General features: G+C 33.6%; 1 protein-coding gene across 1 annotated transcript; it reads right to left on the bottom strand.

Moving 5' to 3' along the window:
- Positions 1–215: 215 nt before the first annotated feature.
- On the bottom strand, positions 216–20,624 carry LOC143065285 (uncharacterized). The gene is made up of 6 exons (XM_076238768.1): positions 20,360–20,624; positions 12,630–12,787; positions 12,067–12,216; positions 4,611–4,694; positions 4,112–4,312; positions 216–423 (listed from the first exon to the last, which is right to left on the bottom strand). The coding sequence occupies exons 1-6, from the start codon at positions 20,464–20,466 to the stop codon at positions 329–331; spliced, it is 795 nt and encodes a 264-aa protein (XP_076094883.1). The 5' UTR covers positions 20,467–20,624; the 3' UTR covers positions 216–328.
- Positions 20,625–20,761: the final 137 nt, after the last annotated feature.

Raw genomic sequence — 20,761 nt, 5'->3', positions numbered from 1 at the left:
ATAATCATTCCACTTCATTAATTTAATCTAAATGTTTTACATTATCACCATCCCCAATGTCATACAAAAAGAAATTAAACTGCGTTATCTGACAACAAATGACTTTTTCAATCCATTACCACACAAATGTCCATTTCTATGGGGATATTAACTCTTTTTATTATGTACCATTGATATAATATCTGTGAATTTCGTTTTATTTGTATGACCGTAAATCAAAATCTACATACTTTATTCAGTTAGACAATTTGAACATAATTTATTAAAAAAAAAAATTGATTAAATAACAAATAACAATACATCAAAGGTCATATATTTCAACCAGTTTCTACCTGAATATGTTTTTCTCGGTGAATATTTCCAAGATAGCGTTAGGCGTGCCTTGGAAATGAAACGGAGTATCAACAATGCTGCAGTCAATATCTAGAAATAAAAAAAATGAACATTACTACATATAATACCTTAATCATAAACAGTAATATTTGTAAAAAGTGCAGATCCTGTACGTATCAACAGTTACCTTCATCACGCTAGCGCGATTAAATAACTTTAAAGTTAAACTATCGGATTATTTTATGTCTGTACCACTGCATATATCCGTATGTCAACAATATTTATTGTACATGTTAATCCTATTTATATAAACTATACTTAGCTGATCATGAGATAAATATGTATACCTTAGGACACGTTACAAAATGAACCCTCTACGTATCTGTCCAAAGTTATAAGCCTGTAATGCAGTGGTTGTTTTTGGTTGCTGTCAATCGCGTACATTCAGGTTTGGTTAATATTTTTGTTTATCAATTCATAATAAATTAGATAAGCTTATCTCCTAAATGTAAAGGGGCAATAGGGGCATACCAATAACCAAGAAGACAAAAAATAAAATCTATTAGTGAGAGGAGATCTCGAGTCAGTTAGGTGAAAGAAAGATAACTCAACGCTCGCTATAATGTAAGCAGGTGTAATTCCATTTTATAGCTCACCTGGCCCGAAGGGCCAAGTGAGCTTTTCTCATCACTTGGCGTCCGTCGTCTGTCGTCGTCCTGCGTCGTCGTCCGTCGTCCGTCGTCGTTAACTTTTACAAAAATCTTCTCCTCTGAAACTACTGGGCCAAATTTAACCAAACTTGGTCACAATCATTATTGGGGTATCTCGTTTAAAAAATGTGTTCGGTGACCCAGCCAACCAACCAAGATGGCCGCCATGGCTAAAAATAGAACATAGGGGTAAAATGCAGTTTTTGGCTTATAACTCAAAAACCAAAGCATTTAGAGCAAATCTGACAGGGTGAAATTGTTTATCAGGTCAAGATCTATCTGCCCTGAAATTTTCAGATGAATCAGACAACCCGTTGTTGGGTTGCTGTCCCTGAATTGGTAATTATAAGGAAATTTTGCTGTTTTTGGTTATTATCTTGAATATTATTATAGATAAAGATAAACTGTAAACAGCAATAACGTTCAGCAAAGTAAGATTTACAAATAAGTCAACACGACCGAAATGGTCAGTTGACCCTTTAGGAGTTATTCCCCTTTGTAGTAAATTTTAACCATTTTTCGTAAATCTTAGTAATCTTTTACAAAAATCTTCTCCTCTGAAACTACTGAGCCAAATTAATCAAAACTGGGCCACAATCATCTTTGGGGTATCTAGTTTAAAAAAATGTGTCCGGTGACCCGGCCATCCAACCAAGATGGCTGCCATGGCTAAAAATAGAACATAGGGATACAATGCAGTTTTTGGCTTATAACTCAAAAACCAAAGCATTTAGAGCAAATCTGTTTGGGTAAAATTGTTTATCAGGTCAAAATCTATATGCCCTGAAATTTTCAGATGAATGGGACAACCCGTTGTTGGGTTGCTTCCCCTAAATTGGTAATTTTAAGGAAATTTTACTGTTTTTGGTTTATTATCTTGAATATTATTATAGATAGAGATAAACTGTTAACAGCAATAATGTTCAGCAAAGTAAGATTTACAAATAAGTCACATGACCGAAATGGTCAGTTGACCCCTTTAGGAGTTATTGCCCTTTATAGTAAATTTTTAATTATTTTTCGTAAATATTAGTAATCTTTTACAAAATACTTCTCCTCTGAAACTACTGGGCCAAATTAATCCAAACTTGGCCACAATCATCTTTTGGGTATCTTGTTTAAAAAATGTGTCCGGTGACCCGGCCATTTAACCAAGATGGCCGCCATGGCTAAAAATAGGACATAGGGGTAAAATGCAGTTTTTGGCTTATAACTCAAAAACCAAAGCATTTAGAGCAAATCTGGCTTGGGTAAAATTGTTTATCAGGTCAAAATCTATATGCCCTGAAATTTTCAGATAAATCGGACAACCCGTTGTTGGGTTGTTTCCCTAAATTGGTAATTTTAAGGAATTTTACTGTTTTTGGTTATTATCTTGAATAATATTATAGATAGAGAGAAACTTTAAACAGCAATAATGTACAGCAAAGTAAGATTTACAAATAAGTCAACATGACCGAAATTGTCAATTGACCCCCTAAGGAGTTATTGTCCTTTATAGTCAATTTTTAACAATTTTTATAAAATTTGTAAATTTTTACTAACATTTTCCACTGAAACTACTGGGCAAAGTTCATTATAGATAGAGATAACTGTAAGCATCAAGAATGTTAAGTAAAGTAAGACGTACAAACACATCACGATCACCAAAACACAATTTTGTCATGAATCCATCTGCTTCCTTTGTTTAATATTCACATAGACCAAGGTGAGCGACACAGGCTCTTTAGAGCCTCTAGTTTAAACTAGTATTCCCAATTTTGTAACAATTCATTATATATATGTTTGTACTTCTATGTATTGACACTATTGATATAAAATAGGAAAAGTTGTTTAATTGGAAATAAGACAACCATCTGGCAGAAAGATTTTATTTCATAATGGTTGATACTGTTTATACTAGTAATGTTTTTTTGTTATTTTATATTAATATGGAACTTGGCAATATATACCAGCTTTGATTATTTGGAATATCTTCTAATTTTCACTTACTACATTTGTATAAACTTAAAGATTTACCTGTATTATTAAAACCGTTTTTTTTTCAAAAGTGATAATTTTCGAAGGGTTAAATATTTCGCAGTGGTGTCTTGCCATGGCTGTGTTTAGACTTGTTTGTTTGCTTTTTTACCTTGAATGTTTGTCCCTAACATTTTATTAACTGTGCATTCACATTCAGATATCGCATATCAAATTTATTCGTTCATAGTATATTAATTTACGTTTTTTGATTGAGTTAAGCCTGCCATTTAATATTTTATCGTGTGTTTTTCTATGTTGTGATGTTATGCTATTGTTTCCGAAAAAGGGAGAAGGTTTGGTACCATTAAAACGTTTAATCCCGCTGCAAATGTTTGCACCTGTCCTAAGTCAGGAATCTGATGTACAGTAGTTGTCGTTTGTAATTTATACGTGTTTCTCGTTTCTCGTTTTTTTTTTATATAGATTAGACCGTTGGTTTTCCCGTTTGAATGGTTTTACACTAGTAATTTTGCGGCCCTTTATAGCTTGTTGTTCGGTGTAAGCCAATGGTCCGTGTTGCAGGCCGTACATTGACCTATAATGGTTTACTTTTTTAAATTGTTATTTGGATGGAGAGTTGTCTCATTGGCACTCACACCACATCTTCCTATATCTAGTAAGCTTAGATTACCTGTACTTGCGGCACAATCATTTGGACTAAACACTTCTGTTATATAGATTACCTGTTTTTGCGGCACACTCATTTGGAAAAAAACCATTCTGTTATATAAATGACATGTATGTGCGGCACATTCATTGGAACTGAAAACTTCTGTTACATACATTACCTGTATGTGCGGCACAATGATTGGGACTGAACACTTTTGTTAATATAAGTACCAGCATGTGCGGCACAATCATTGGGACTGAACACTTCTGTTATGTATATTACCTGTATGTGCGGCACAATCATTGGGACTGAACACTTCTGTTATGTATATTACCTGTATGTGCGGCACAATCATTGGGACTGAACACTTCTGTTATGTATATTACTTGTATGTGCGGCACAATCATTGGGACTGAACACTTCTGTTATAGATTACCTGTATGTGCGGCACAGTCATTCGGACTAAACACTTCTGTTATATTAATAACTCCCATCATGGACTGTATTTTGACTGCAATTCCATTATTTTTCTTTGATTCTGACAGCCAGTCCCTGGCGGCTTCAATTACATTAAAAGCAAGCCATGATGTTGATTCTGACCAACGTATCATTTTGACATCCATCATTCTAGTTTTTCCTAAAATCACAAGTCGATGTTATAGAAAAATTAAGTCTCAGATAACTCTTTTTTTATGATATACAAGTTTATCTTTCCGGAGTATCCGAGCTTTTCGGATTTTAAGTTGAGTCTGTGTTGTTTGCGAGCAGATGAAATAAAATTGGATGTTTTAGGAGTAACAGACCCTGTGCTAAGTTAAAAGAACTGACTGGTTGGTGCATTGTGTGGATTATTACAAATTCGGTAAAGAAGTTTAACGGATCAAACGGTCACAACATTATCGTAGAAGAAAGTGTAGATTATTCAATATACTTACTTTTTCGCCTGAGAGGTTTAACATACTGATACGGCGTAACAATGAATCTTTCATCACCCTGTTCAACACCACAGTCAAGACAAACTGAAAAAGTGAAATAAGGCTAGCCTAATTTGTAACGGTAATGTTTATGTGTATTAAAACCTATTGAACATATACTTTAACATTCTTCTAATACCAGTATTGAAAGTTGTTGTTGAAACGAAGGAATAAGATAAAATTTAAACTACACAAAAGTAGAGCGTTTTATTATTTAAAAAATCTCGATAAGTTGATCATTCAAACTGAAATCGCAGAAATATCGATTCCTTATTTGTAAACTTTATATCTTTTCCTCATGTAGCCAGATAAATTGATGAAAAATCATATTGACTCAAGTTTTTACCGAGGTAGATAGATAGATAATTTTTATTAACCAATCATGGTGCCCAAAATTTGAGCTATACAATCAAATGAATTACAAAATAAAGCACAGAAAATGATTAGAATGATTAAAGTACATTTAAACAAAAAACTACATGAATACACATTTACACTAATTAAACTGATATAAACCAAGTTATTGACAAAACATAGTTGTTATGGGTGCCACTGTGACTTGGAGAAATTACATAATTCTTTATAGTTCTAGGTCTATGGGAGACAACTCCTGATCAATTTTATTTCATATATATATATATATATATATATATATATATATATATATATATATATATATATATATATATATATCAGTCTAAAGATTTGCACAACGGTACTGATATAAGATGTTATAATACGAAAACATTTTGTTTAAATGTACTTTAATCATTCTAATCATTTTCTGTGCTTTATTTTGTAATTCATACTTTTTCGTATTATAACATCTTATATCAGTACCGTTGTGCAAATCTTTAGACTGATATAATTTTTTCCTTATCTGCATAGTATCGCCTATTCTAGACGATCCGGTACATAGTAAATTTGCTGGTTGGTCGTTTTTATAGACTTTTATATATATATATATATATATATATATATATATATATATATATATATATATATATATATATATCAAACTTACATAAATTATACAATCACCTAGGGTAATGCAAATACGTAATACAAGAAAAAAAAAAAACAACTAAAGAGTTAACCAATACAAGTTCGACCAAACACGAGGGTAAGCCTGCATGATTAATACAAAACTCGAACTTAAATCAACGCAAAACTGAGTGTTAAGCGTCACAAGTGTCACAGAAACCGAGAATAAACCAAGAAAAATTACACAAAACACGATGGTTAACCCACACAATAACCGAGTGTAAAGTGACATAAGTCCATCAGAAACCGAGGGTAAACCAATATATATTACACAAATCTGAGGCAAATCATCATAAATCACAGAAAATCTGACTGTAAGAAAACACAACAACAGATGGTAAACCAACACAAGTCCCATCATGAAACCCATCGGTGAACTAGCATAAGTCCAACAAACATGCTGATAAACCCACATATTAGTCACACGAAACCTAGGACAAAAAACCAAGAAAAAAAACAAGAGTAAACCAGCTTAAGTCACAAAAAAACGAAAGAAACCCACATTAAAAACCGACTGTCAACCAACATGAGTTCCTAAAACCGTGGGTAAACATCACATAAATAAGACAAGAAAGGAATGTCAAACCAACATAGTTCATAAAAAACTTGAGAGTAAACAAACTCCAAAACTGAAGGAGAACCAATGCAAGACACACAACCCGAGGGTAAACCAGCACAAGTTACATGAACATCGGGCTAGTGTAAACCAACACGAGTCACTTAAAACCCGGGGCTACACCGATGACCGATAATAAACCAACAATACACAAAACAGACGATAAATTAAAACAATTCTCACTAAAAGAGAGGGCAAACTCTTGTACGTCAAGCTAAAAACCGAGGATAAACCACAAAAAAAGAGCTCCACACAATCGAAGGTTGATCTGCAGAATTCTAACAAAAGGTCCCTCCGAGTATGGGTAAATGTCTACTTATGAAATTGCAAAGAATTTCAGCTATTGAAAGTGATAAACTACTGAGTTGAAGGTAACAATGTATAACTATAGCAGCAGCGATTACATCCGACCAGTAGTCAAGCTAGGACAAGGTTAGCCTAATAGTTGTAGCGGTCTTATTTGGGTGCCGTTGCCTTAGAAACTGCCAGATGTTTAATGTTCTTCAATAACTATTGAGCACCGGACATGATTCAAATGATAAACTTTATCTGTATATCCAGTTCAAAAGATAATTCCATTCTGCTAAAATATGACTGTAAGTCACTCGGGTAAAGGTAGATAAGAAGACAATAGTGGTCCATATGAATCGTACGCAATTGAATTTAATGCCTTCTTGGTTTCCATACCCAACACGTGTTGTACAGACGCCAATCATACACTTTAACTGTTTACTGATACGGATAAAAGGGAGATGTGTGGTGGTGCAACATTGACATGAAATAGTTTTGGGATTTTAAACATTTCCACCAGAATTCAGAACAACACGGTAAAACATATGTAATCGTTTGGATACCACGCAAAAAAGAGATATATCAATAAACTAATTATTCGACAGCATCAATATAAAGACAGTTGTCTTACACATATTTTCACTCTAAGTAACAGAACCACTTAATCACACTGATTTATTGGCTCACTATAAAGCTTTTCGTGTGGTCGTTCTAAATATTCACCAAACAACAATATCTGACAAAAATATGACATTTTCATCACTTCTTCATACACCTTTAATAATAACAACGTCTGGATAATAAATAGTCGAAATTTTCAGGTTTAGCATTTAAAATATGTTCAGTGTAAGATATTTCTTTATTCATTCATATAATACAATGGCATATACACACATTTGGCAGCGTTTTGGACTAGGGAAAGGTACATAAACATACCTGGTATAGGTTCATTACCAGACTTGAGCCAATCACATTTACAAACTTTAAATATGAACATTAACAGACTTCGAGATATGCGCATTAACAGAATTGGAATCCTAGTAGACCAATTATGAATGACGATATTCTTGACTTGCGATATGTACAATATAAACTGACGAAGCTTTTGCATTGGGAAAGGTGCATAAACAGACTTCGGACAGATACATTAACAAACTAAGAATAGGCATAGTAACAGACTTTGTATAGGCACATTAACAGACTTAGGAAAAGTAAATAAACTGAATTGGGATATGTACATTTAACAATCCCAGACTTGTTTGCAAAAGTATGAATTGTTCTTAAAACTAAGGATTTTCTTATCTCAGGCATAGATAACCTTAGCTGTATTTGGCACAACCTTCTGAAATTTTAGTCATTAATGCTCTTTAACTTTATACCTGTTTGTCTTTCTGACTATTTTGATCTGAGCGTCACTGATGAGTCTTACGTAGATGAAACGCGCGTCTGACGTTTTGAATTACCACCTGTCACCTTTGACAACAGTTACTATAAGCATGTCGAAATGTATTATTGTATTGTTTATTTGTATATTTCTCTGTCTTGAATGTTTTTGCATTTATTTGTACTGTAGTCCTGTCATGTAATTTTATCGTTATAGTGTTATATTTAACATTGCCATAAAAGCGCCAGGTTTGGCTAGCCACAAAACCAGGTTCAACCCACCATTCCCCCTTTAAGTGTCCTGTACAAGTCAGGAAAATAGCAGTTGTTATCTTAAGGTTAATTTCCGTGTGTCTTACATTGTCGTTTGGTCTTTTTGCACTTTAGTGTTTCTGCTGTTTCGTTGATTTCCTCTTATAGTTGACGTGTTTCCGTTTAATTAATTTGTAACCCGGATTTGTTTTCTCTGAATTGATTTATAACTTTCGAACAGCGGTATACTACTGTTGCCTTTATTTGGGATATGTGCATTGGAATAAGCACATTAAAAACTTTAACCAGTGGGAAAACAAAAAAATACACAGATATATACAAAATATGAACTTTTCTTAAAATGTCGTGTACAAGTCAGGAAAATGGCAGTTGTTCGTTTCTGTGTGTGATACACTGTCGTTTGGTCTTTTGGTGCACTTTAGTGTTTCTACTGTTTCGTTGCTTTCCTCTTATAGTTGATGTGTTTCACTCTGTTTTAGTTTCGGATTTGTTTTCTCTCACTCGATTAATGACTTTCGAACAGCGGTCTAATACTACAGTTTCCTTTATTTTTAGGATATGTGCATTGGAATAGGCAAATTAAAATCTTTAACCATTGGGGGAAAACAACAGATAAATACAAAATATGAACTTAAAAATATAAAAGAACTCTATTCAATCAGATATGTATATGAGACAACAAACACAACTAAAAGTATTTATTACAATGGTAAAGAGGAATACAAACTCAAACTATTCAATCTGCTGACGCAAAAAAAAAAAAAAAAAAAAAATCATGCCTCTTAGGCCGTTTCTGCCGTTTATCCTATCAAGTTTCTTATTAAATGTACATCATATATATTCCGTAACGTGATGAACATTATAGTAAACCATGATCTTGTGGATAGTAAGATGAATATACAGGGATAATTTCTTGACTCATCTGTATCAGAAACTCTCATAGAATCGACATTATTTATTTATAAAGACAAGATATCATGATTTAAGAGCGACAATTCAAAAAGCAATTAGCTACGAGTTTGTGAAATAATTATTCGCTTTAAGCAGCCAATTCGGGTCAGTGTTTGTCAAAATATCAAAAGAAACATCGCTAATGAATTATTTACTTGCAAATAAATAATTCAAACTCATTGAATCCGTATTCATGTGATCTTCAATTTAACCCATTAACTAGAGATTGGCTTCGCATGCATACGTCGTGTTTAGACATTAAAAGAAAAAGAATGTCAACATTGAAAGTGAATCAAAAGTGAACCATTCCGTTATTTGAAATACAAGTTAGTTGTTTTAAATAATTTTTGGAATTTATATCGAAGTTAGAAATTATTTAGCAAGGCAATTGAAAATAGCACATTTGAATTGGAGAATATCACGGTAAGTGCATGTGGAACATACTGAATACATTAACAACAACCCATAAGACAGTACCAATGAAAAAAAAAAAAAAAAAAAAAACACCACAAAGGAAAGAACGATCTGTTGTTTGCATATTTCTATAAAAATTTCGAATGCATTTGGAGTGAAGATTTCTGTGAGAAATTGTAATATGAAATTGTTTTATTTTAATTTGTGTTGTTAACTCTGTCTCAATGGCACACTCCCAATATTTCTATTTATTCAAATCTAACATTATCTGTAGCAGAACAAACTTTATATATAACCAATAATATAGATAGCTTAATTAATGCTTAGAGATAGCTTAACAAGAATGCACGCGTCGTCGTACTAAGCATACCTCAAATAATTCTTAGTACAACATGATGTATCGGAAAACAGGAAGCTGTTATAAAAAAGTGCTCCCTTATCACAACTCATCACTGTCAAAACTGTTGTCATTTCGATCAGTAGATTTTGAGAAAAGCGTGACGAAAATATTTGTTTTCTTGCATGCTAAAAAATTCAACGAATCAGGATGTACCACAATCCAAAACACTCTCAAAAGTTTTAACTGAGGTGTCAAGTTGATGTCCAAATAAGAAAACGTTTTCTTCATTAGTACAGAAGAAATGTGAGAAGAGAAATCTTAAGTTCGTTAATCATATTGAAATATTTAAAGTATCAACATCCAGGAAGTCGGTGTCTGATATATCCTAAAAGTGCTTGCAACATTGTTTGTCTGTTTGTCTTTTTCATTTTTAGCTATGGCGTTGTCAGTTTATTTTCGATTTATGAGTTTTACTGTCCCTTTGGTATCTTTCGTCCCTCTTTTATAAAGTAACATTACAACTCATCACGGGCAAAATACTGACCAAATATGAAGTTGTCTGCTTTATAGTGATTCCTAGGGAAAGTGTGACTAAAATAAGTGTTTGACAAACGAACGAACGGACAAGGGGATTGCAATATAGGCTCACTTATTGGGTTGGGTAAAACTTAATGATAATAAAATGAATATTGCAGATTTATCAGACACTGTTGTACAGTATTGTATATTAGAATGCTCAAAGGAATGCTTTATAATGTCTTGTAAAAGAGGGACGAAAGATACCAGAGGGACAGTCAAACTCATAAATCGAAAATAAACTGACAACGCCATGGTTAAAAATGAAAAAGACAAAAAATAGTACACATGACACAACATACAAAACTAAAGAATAAGCAACACGAACCCCACCAAAAACTAGGGGTGATCTCAGGTGCTCCAGAAGGGTAAGCAGATCCTGCTCCACATGTGGCACCCGTTGTGTTGCTCCTGTTATAACAAATCCGGTAAATAGTATAATTTGTTAGGTCACATTCATGAAAAGGAAGGATATTGTAGTTATGACGTAAACAAACATATCCGATATCATTTGTGAAACGGTTATTCCATAACGGTTAACCAACTCGTGATGGCGTCCGTAAAATTTACGAAGGGATGATTTCAACTTCACTATTTGGAACTCTTGGTTTAATAGTTTCCTTGTGAGCAGCAACCCTCTTTCAAGAAAATCATGATAGGAAATGCAAGCACGGGAATATCGTATCAAATGGGAGATATATACCCCGTATGCAGGTGCTGCTGGAATGTTGCTACTTAGAAATGGAAAGTTCACAATTGGAAAGCTGAAATCATCTCTTTTATCGTAAAGTTTTGTTTTCAACCGACTCACATTGTAATTTCTAGATGTAAGTTAAGATATGAGGCCGACTTAACTGTATCTGTTGTATCCTTTATCTCTTGTTCGATGGGATAGATGCGTTCAACATAGTCACCAAATTTTGAATTAAGTGAAAGAACATTATCTATATAGCAGAAAGTAGAGTTAATGGATATTGCTAACTAACTAGTTCCTGTATGAAGTCAGCCTCATACTAATAAAGAAACATGTCGGCAAAAAGAGGGGCACAATTGGTTTCCATTGGAAAGCCGATAGTCTGTTGAAAAACACATCCTCCGAACGTAACAAATATGTTGCCAATAAACAAATGAAGGATCTTGATAAAGTCAGTTTCAGAAAAGTTTTTGTTTGAATCAGAATGATCCTTGAAACATGATGCTTTACAACAATATCTTATATAATATAATGAAATGTGATATAAGTACCAATTAGACAACTGGTGGATAAATACAAAAGGCAAAGATATAATCAATTACATGATACCGCACGTCCTTCAATAATGAGCTAACCCTTATAAAAAGCTATAAAAGTCCAAAGATGATAAAATGTAAGACAATTCTAGAGGGAAAACTGACGCCCTGCTTTAAATTACAACAATAAACGATGAGCTATTATGACAGAAAGCAACCAAGGACAACCACTGGATTACATTATGTGTAGATTTTGAAGTACGTTTGATATATTGAATTCAAATTTATTCATATCTCACCTGGTCTTGGTTTTACCCGCAATTTTAAAGTTGCATTTATAATTTGTTCATCACTATTAACATCAGAGGTAATAACATCAAAATACAGGTTCATTTCATTGGCATTTGTATCCATCCACATTGTCAAATTAATTCTGTTGGAAATAGAACCTGTAACATAGGAAAGTCAGACACATTGACACAGAGCTGTCCACCTATTCATTGTCAAACGCCTACTTTATATTTTAGTTTAACTTTTTTGTCTGTATTTTCCCCAATGCGACATTTAAAATTTACAAGTTATGTTTCGACAACATGCCGTACCGTTTCAAATATAACACAAGTAAGTTTTACCCTTACACTACAAATAAATATGCGTTTCCTTAAAAACGGATATTTTCCTCGGTCACATTCTTTTCCAATTATTTTGGGTAAGCAATATGGAATCGATCATTCATCAAAGCCTATCAGTGTGGGTTGTTCTTTGCCAAGTATAACTTATACAAATAACCACTTAATTTTGAGATTCAGCAGTTTCATCTTTGATTTACTTAAAAAAATAAGTTTGAAAACTCTATACTTACATGACGGTAAATAGCATCTACTTTGAACTATTCTTCTATTTTGATATTCGTTTAAAACGGCCATTACGTTTTGTCGATGGGTTATTCGAGGTGGCGAGGAAAAGCCCAGACTTTCTAGAACGTAACTTCGTAACATGGATAATCTATGATTCCGAATTCTGTAATAGAAATAACAATTAATATTGCAAATTTTGATACATAACAAATGATTATCCAGCCTTTCATAAAAAAGAAAGATTGAGAAAGAAAATACAAGTTAAACAATAATTTGATTGATTGAGCAGTCAATAAAGCAGTAGATGGAAAGGGGAAATGATTGTACCGTTGAAAATATTCTCGCCTCCTTATCTGGGAAAAAGATTGTTCCCACTGAAAACATGCTCCCCTCCTTAACTGGGAAAAGGACGTAACAGTACAACATAAGAAAAAAAAACTTCGTCAGATTGACAAAAGGTATAAAAAGTCTTAAGACACAAAGAACCGATCTGGAGTACTCACAGTAACTAAAACTACAATGTAGTTCAAAAATAATGCAACAGTAGTATACCGCTGTTCGAAACTCATAAATCGATTGAAAAAAAAAATCGGGGTTACAAACTAAAACTGAGGGAAACGCATCAAATATAAGAGGATAGCAACGACACAACAAAAACACAACATTAAAATGTAACACACACAGAAACGAACAATATATAATATAACAATGGCCATTTTCCTGACTTGGTACAGGACATTTTAAGAAAAACATGGTGTGGTGAACCTGGTTTTGTGGAATGCCAAACCTCCCGCTTTCATGGCAATGTTTGATATAACATTAAAATGACAGCATTACATAACAAGACTGCAATACAAAGCCTATAACAACTAATGAAAAGAATAACATATTAATAAGTTCAAATCTAATGGATTTAGTGTAAAGACGTATCAAAAAGTCAGAGAAAAAATAGTCTTGTGTAATGCCAAAAATTAACTAAATATTGGCAGAATGTGGAACCGTAAATGCTATTAGCTGTATAATTATATTTTAATTTATTGATAACAAAATCAATATCTTACCGATAAAAAAAAATAGGATCAACAAGTTTACAATATTTTAGGATTAGTATATATCAGTTTTTCTCTTTTAGACATATGTCATTATTAAGTTAAACTTCAACCTTAAAATAGTTTGAATACATTGTAATGAAAAATAAAATACAATCATTTAGAATATGCCAGTTCTAATGCACCTGCTACTGTTAACAAAAGCGGACAGTATAAATGCATCGACTCGCTGATAGTAGAATGGATGTATGGTACACCCTAGGACAGACAGTCTACCGGTAACGGTATTGACTTAATGGTAGTACATGAATGCATAATTCCACCCCTATCCTAGAATGTCTGTAAACCAGTAACGGTATTGACTCGATGTAATGAATGGATAGTACTCCCAGCAAATTACAGTATATCGGTAACGGTATTGACTCAATGATAATAGTATGAATAAAAAGTACACACAGGAAATATCATTCAAAACCAATAACGGTATTGAATCGATGGTAGTTGTATGAATAAAAGTACACACAGGAACTGACATCCCATTAGTAACGGTATTGACTCGATGGTAGTAGTGTGAATATTGAATCGATGGTATTTGTAGAAATGAAAAGTACATCCAGGAACTGTGTAATGACATTGAATCGATGATAGTTGTATGAATGAAAAGTACAACCAGGAACAGACAATCAACCCGTGTAACGACATTGAATCGATGGTAGTTGTATAAATGAAAAGTACACCCAGGAACTGACAATCAACCCGTGTAACGACATTGAATCGATGGTAGTTGTATAAATAAAAAGTACAACCAGGAACTGACAGTCAAACAGTATCGGCATTGACTCAATAGTATTTGTATGAATGAAAAGTACACACAGGAACTGACAGTCAATCCGTGTAACGACATTGAATCGATGGTAGTTGTATGAATGAAAAGTACAACCAGGAAAAGACAATCAACTCGTGTAACGACATTGAATCGATGGTAGTTGTATGAATGAAAATACACACAGGAACTGACGGTCAACCCGTGTAACGACATTGAATCGATGGTAGTTGTATGAATGAAAATTACACCAAGGAACTGACAATCAACCCGTGTAACGACATTGAATCGATGGTACTTGTATGAATGAAAAGTACACCCAGGGACTGACAATCAACTCATGTAACGACATTGAATCGATGGTATTTGTATGAATGAAAAGTACACACAGGAACTGACAGTCAACCCGTGTAACGACATTGAATCGATGGTAGTTGTATGAATAATAAGTACACCCAGGAACTGACAATCAACTCATGTAACGACATTGAATCGATTGTAGTTGTATGAATGAAAAGTACACCCAGGAACTAACAATCAACTCGTGTAACGACTTTGAACCGATGGTAGTGGTATGAATAAAAAGTACATCCAGGAACTGACAGTCAATCCGTGTAACGACATTGAATCGATGGTAGTTGTATGAATGAAAATTACACCAAGGAACTGACAGTCAAACAGCATCGGCATTCACTAAATAGTATTTGTATGAATGAAAAGTACACCCAGGACCTGACAATCAACCGTGTAACGACATTGAATCCATGGTATTTGTATGAATGAAAAGTACACACAGGAACTGACAATCAACCTGTGTAACGACATTGAATCGATGGTAGTTGTATGAATAAAAAGTACACCCAGGAACTGACAATCAACTCATGTAACGACATTGAATCGATGGTAGTTGTATGAATGAAAAGTACACCCAGGAACTAACAATCAACCCGTGTAACGACTTTGAATCGATGGTAGTTGTATGAATAAAAAGTACATCCAGGAACTGACAGTCAACCCATGCAACGACATTGAATCGATGGTAGTTGTATGAATGAAACGTACACCAAGGAACTGACAGTCAATCCGTGTAACGACATTGAATCGATGGTAGTTGTATGAATGAAAAGTACAACCAGGAAAAGACAATCAACTCGTGTAACGACATTGAATCGATGGTAGTTGTATGAATGAAAATACACACAGGAACTGACGGTCAACCCGTGTAACGACATTGAATCGATGGTAGTTGTATGAATGAAAATTACACCAAGGAACTGACAATCAACCCGTGTAACGACATTGAATCGATGGTACTTGTATGAATGAAAAGTACACCCAGGGACTGACAATCAACTCATGTAACGACATTGAATCGATGGTATTTGTATGAATGAAAAGTACACACAGGAACTGACAGTCAACCCGTGTAACGACATTGAATCGATGGTAGTTGTATGAATAATAAGTACACCCAGGAACTGACAATCAACTCATGTAACGACATTGAATCGATTGTAGTTGTATGAATGAAAAGTACACCCAGGAACTAACAATCAACTCGTGTAACGACTTTGAACCGATGGTAGTGGTATGAATAAAAAGTACATCCAGGAACTGACAGTCAATCCGTGTAACGACATTGAATCGATGGTAGTTGTATGAATGAAAATTACACCAAGGAACTGACAGTCAAACAGCATCGGCATTCACTAAATAGTATTTGTATGAATGAAAAGTACACCCAGGACCTGACAATCAACCGTGTAACGACATTGAATCCATGGTATTTGTATGAACGAAAAGTACACACAGGAACTGACAATCAACCTGTGTAACGACATTGAATTGATGGTAGTTGTATGAATAAAAAGTACACCCAGGAACTGACAATCAACTCATGTAACGACATTGAATCGATGGTAGTTGTATGAATGAAAAGTACACCCAGGAACTAACAATCAACCCGTGTAACGACTTTGAATCGATGGTAGTTGTATGAATAAAAAGTACATCCAGGAACTGACAGTCAACCCATGCAACGACATTGAATCGATGGTAGTTGTATGAATGAAAAGTACACCAAGGAACTGACAGTCAACCAGTTACGGTATTGAATCGATGGTAGAAGTATCGAAAGGACTATAAATTATAAACAGTGAAAATCAAATGAGATTACTAACGGTCTAAATTATTACAAAACAATAAACGAAAAACGAGTTTGAATGTAGTGATTTTTTTGAGCTCGTACATTTATATATGAAACGTGGATCATTTAAATGGATTCAATAAGATTATCAACTTAATTATTGTAACAGATTTTAAATATTGTTTTAAGGTACAAACATTGATTTTGTTATGAATAAATAAAGCATAACTATATATAATAGATATATAGCTATAAACATTTGAGGTCCTACATTCTGTAGATAAACTAGATGCATATATTTTCGACATTTCACAAGATCATGTTTTTCTCTGGCTGTTAATAATGTCTTTATTTTATACTTAATCCACTGGATGAGGACTGATTGCTATTTTAGTCTTAATTGGATAAATGATCGTTGTATTTGTTGTTTTTGGCGTTGAAATTGCTTAAGCAACTGCGAGTACTCCAATGTCGGTAATCTGTGTCTGATTTATTTGTTTTAGTTGTTTTTTGTTTACTTTATGTCTCATAAATGAGTCATACCGTTTTCAAGTTATTTTAAAAGTTTGTTCGTATGTTCTGCTTTCACGGGATAAGGGGTTAGGCGCCCGCACACATGTTTAACCCCGCTGCATTCTGCATGTACATGTCACAAGACAGCTTAGAGGTTACAAATCGATGGTTGTCGTGTGTTGTTGTATATCATATGTGTTTTGTCATTTTGATTGTCCATAGTTGTTTTAAATTGTTTTTGAATAAATGTGTGTATTTCCAATGCAAAGACCCTATCAAGTGAATCAATAATAAAGCCAAAATATACTTTCTTTAATGACCTAACACCAGTATCGTATTTTCACTTATTTAGTCTATTTAAAGGTTGTATTAGCTTTTGAGGCCTTTTTGTGCCTTGTAAAGAATATAACCATAAAATAATCGATGTGATATACCTGAACGTAAACGACTTCTGGATGTTAATTTATATTTACGAATGATGTCTTTGAACAGATGATAAATTTAGTAAATGGTTTGACTTGTTATAATGTCGCAAACCCTGTAGTAATAATTTTTCAGTAATAGATTTCTTTCGCTAAAATCTAATACGTTGTTAAATACACGAGCGAATCGTACAAGTTGAGTTTTTGAGTTTGAGTCAACACTTCGGTGTTGGCATGAATATCAATAATGTGGTCATTTTATAAATTTCCTGTTTACAAAACTATGAATTTTTCGAAAAACTAAGGATTTTTCTTATCCCAGGCATAGATTACCTTAGCCGTATTTGGCACAACTTTTTGGAATATTGGATCCCCAATGCTCTTCAACTTTCTATTTGTTTGGCTTTATGAATGTTTTGATATGAGCGTCACTGATGAATCTTATGTAGACGAAACGCGCGTCTGGCGTACTAAATTATAATCCTGGTACTTTTGATAACTATTTACACCACTGGGTCGATGCCACTGCTGGTGGACGTTTCGTCCCCGAGGGTATCACCAGCCCAGTAGTCAACACTTCGGTGTTGGCATGAATATCAATAATGTGGTCATTATATAAATTTCCTGTTTACAAAACTATGAATTTTTCGAAAAACTAAGGATTTTTCTTATCCCAGGCATAGATTACCTTAGCCGTATTTGGAACAACTTTTTGGAATTTTGGATCCCAATGCTCTTCAACTTTCTATTTGTTTGGCTTTATGGATGTTTTGATATGAGCGTCACTGATGAGTCTTATGTAGACGAAACGCGGGTCTGGCGTACTAAATTATAATCCTGGTACTTTTGATAACTATTTACACCACTGGGTCGATGCCACTGCTGGTGGACGTTTCGTCCCCGAGGGTATCAACAGCCCAGTAGTCAACACTTCGGTGTTGGCATGAATATCAATAATGTGGTCATTTTATAAATTTCCTGTTTACAAAACTATGAATTTTTCGAAAAACTAAGGATTTTTCTTATCCCAGGTATAGATTACCTTAGCCGTATTTGGCACAACATTTTGGAATTTTGGATCCTCAATGCTCTTCAACTTTCTATTTGTTTGGCTTTATGGATGTTTTGATATGAACGTCACCGATGAGTCTTATGTAGACGAAACGCGCGTCTGGCGTACTAAATTATAATCCTGGTACTTTTGATAACTATTGAGATATATAAACTTTAACATGGTAACAAGGGAACTTCACCATCTAAAAATGGATATTTTTAAACTATAGGAAATGACAAATCAAATCTTTAAAAATTATATTGGTATTAAGCTTCCCGTTAATGGTATGAATATCAAGATACAGGAAAGGACAGTGTTCATTGTTAGTATTATCTTTATCTAAAGTTAGTTCAAGAGGATAAGTATCTTTCATGTACATACTGAATTCGGCATTATTGTGAGCCAATATATCATCCAAATATCTGAAATTATTATTAAATTTTTGTATCAGATGTTGTTTCGATAGGTCTTTGCTGAATTTAATCATACATTGTAACTCATAGCAATACAGGTCCACAATAAGTGGTACACAGTTGTTCCCTTTGGAATTCCGATAATTTGACGATACACGGAATCTCCAAAGCGAACAAAAAAGTTATCTAGTAAATATTCAAGGGCAGTTATTGTATCAAAGCATTCCCAATTGACATAGTTTTTTTGTTTGTAGTTACTTAAAAATGATCTAAAAGAGTTTGAACATATATATATATATATATATATATTCGCATTCTAACTTTTAAATATAAAAAAGAAGATGTGGTATGATTGCCAATGAGACAACTGTCCCCAAGAGACCAAAATGACACAGACATTAACAACTATAGGTCACCGAACGGCCTTCAACATTTAACAAAGTCCATACCGCATAGTCCGCTATCAAAGGCCCCGATATGACAATGTAAAACAATTCAAACGAGAAAACTAACGGCCTTACTTATATAAAAAAAAAAGGTAAAACAAATATGCAATACATAAAACCACTAAAATACAGGCTCCTGACTTGGGACAGGCACATACATAAATAATGTGGCGGGGTTAAACATGTTAGCGGGATGCCAACCCTCCCCTAACCTGCCCATTTCATTAGGTGTGTGAATAATTTCTTAATGAAAATATGAGGTAAAGTGGTATATAGTGTAGAAAAATTAAACTTTGAACAGATTCATTATCCCCAATATTATTGGGATTTTTGAGGACTGGACATAAATGTAGATTTGTTATTGCAATTTCAGGAAAATTTATGCTGCATACAGATATATGTATCAAATATCAGAATATGAGTTCTTATTATTGCGGTCGCTACCCAGTCGCATTATTCGTATTAGTAAACCTCGCAATAATTTCTGAATTTACAATAAACAATCTTATTATCTTCATATGCTTTGTTACAAAAGTTAAAAAAAATAAAGTTCTTTAATTGTAGAAAAGTAACCAGTTAAAAGCACAGAAATAGTACATTTGAACTGAAATGAATTAACTGCAAAATAAACCCCAAATAGAAAAAGCCAATGGATTATCAACATCAATGAAAGGAAAATTAACAATAAGAAAGGAAAAGTAATCCAATTATTTGTCAATTTTTGATTGAAGATAACCATGCGACAATTTAATATAAGAAATTGTTCTTTACTATTGTTTTGATATAGTTATATGGGTTTGATATATATAAATTTCTTTTCTTCACTTATAAAAATCTAGAATTTATATAAAAAAGATATTTTTCCTTACCTTCGTAATGTAGACGTAGGGAACACTGTTGTATTCGGAATGTCATCGTCTGTGAAACCGTTACGAATAACGGGAATAAATACAATCCAAAGCGATAGAAAATTCATCTTCGTATAAAAAAAATGTTAAAATTAATTCATTAACATCTGCATTTAAAAAATTGCACCTGCCATTTTGAAATTTAGGCCACCGATGGCAGAATTGTCAAATGTCAAAACAAAAAAGTTGACATAGTGCTATAAACAGCTACCACCTTTCATAACATAATTCATTTTATACTCTTGGTACAAATCACTATGCTATGACGCAAGTGTTGTTTTCATTTATTTCTGACCGTAGTATGAACTCCTAAGAATAAAAATGATAAGTCGAAGGTCAAAGCCTACCGGAATAATATAATCT

The sequence above is a fragment of the Mytilus galloprovincialis genome, chromosome 2 (genome assembly GCF_965363235.1).
Source record: "Mytilus galloprovincialis chromosome 2, xbMytGall1.hap1.1, whole genome shotgun sequence".
NCBI lineage: Eukaryota > Metazoa > Mollusca > Bivalvia > Mytilida > Mytilidae > Mytilus > Mytilus galloprovincialis.
The sequence above is the reverse complement of the archived record's forward strand: the minus strand, read 5'-3'. Positions and strand labels throughout refer to the sequence as shown.

What these genes read in the sequence shown, in the direction of transcription:
- LOC143065285 (XM_076238768.1), bottom strand. Translation starts at nt 20,466, where the DNA reads ATGAATTTTCTATCGCTTTGGATTGTATTTATTCCCGTTATTCGTAAC. An exon ending in CCTACGTCTACATTACGAAG is followed by an intron (nt 12,788 to 20,359) that starts GTAAGGAAAAAT and finishes TTTCTATTACAG; the next exon opens with AATTCGGAATCATAGATTAT. An exon ending in TAGATGCTATTTACCGTCAT is followed by an intron (nt 12,217 to 12,629) that starts GTAAGTATAGAG and finishes CCTATGTTACAG; the next exon opens with GTTCTATTTCCAACAGAATT.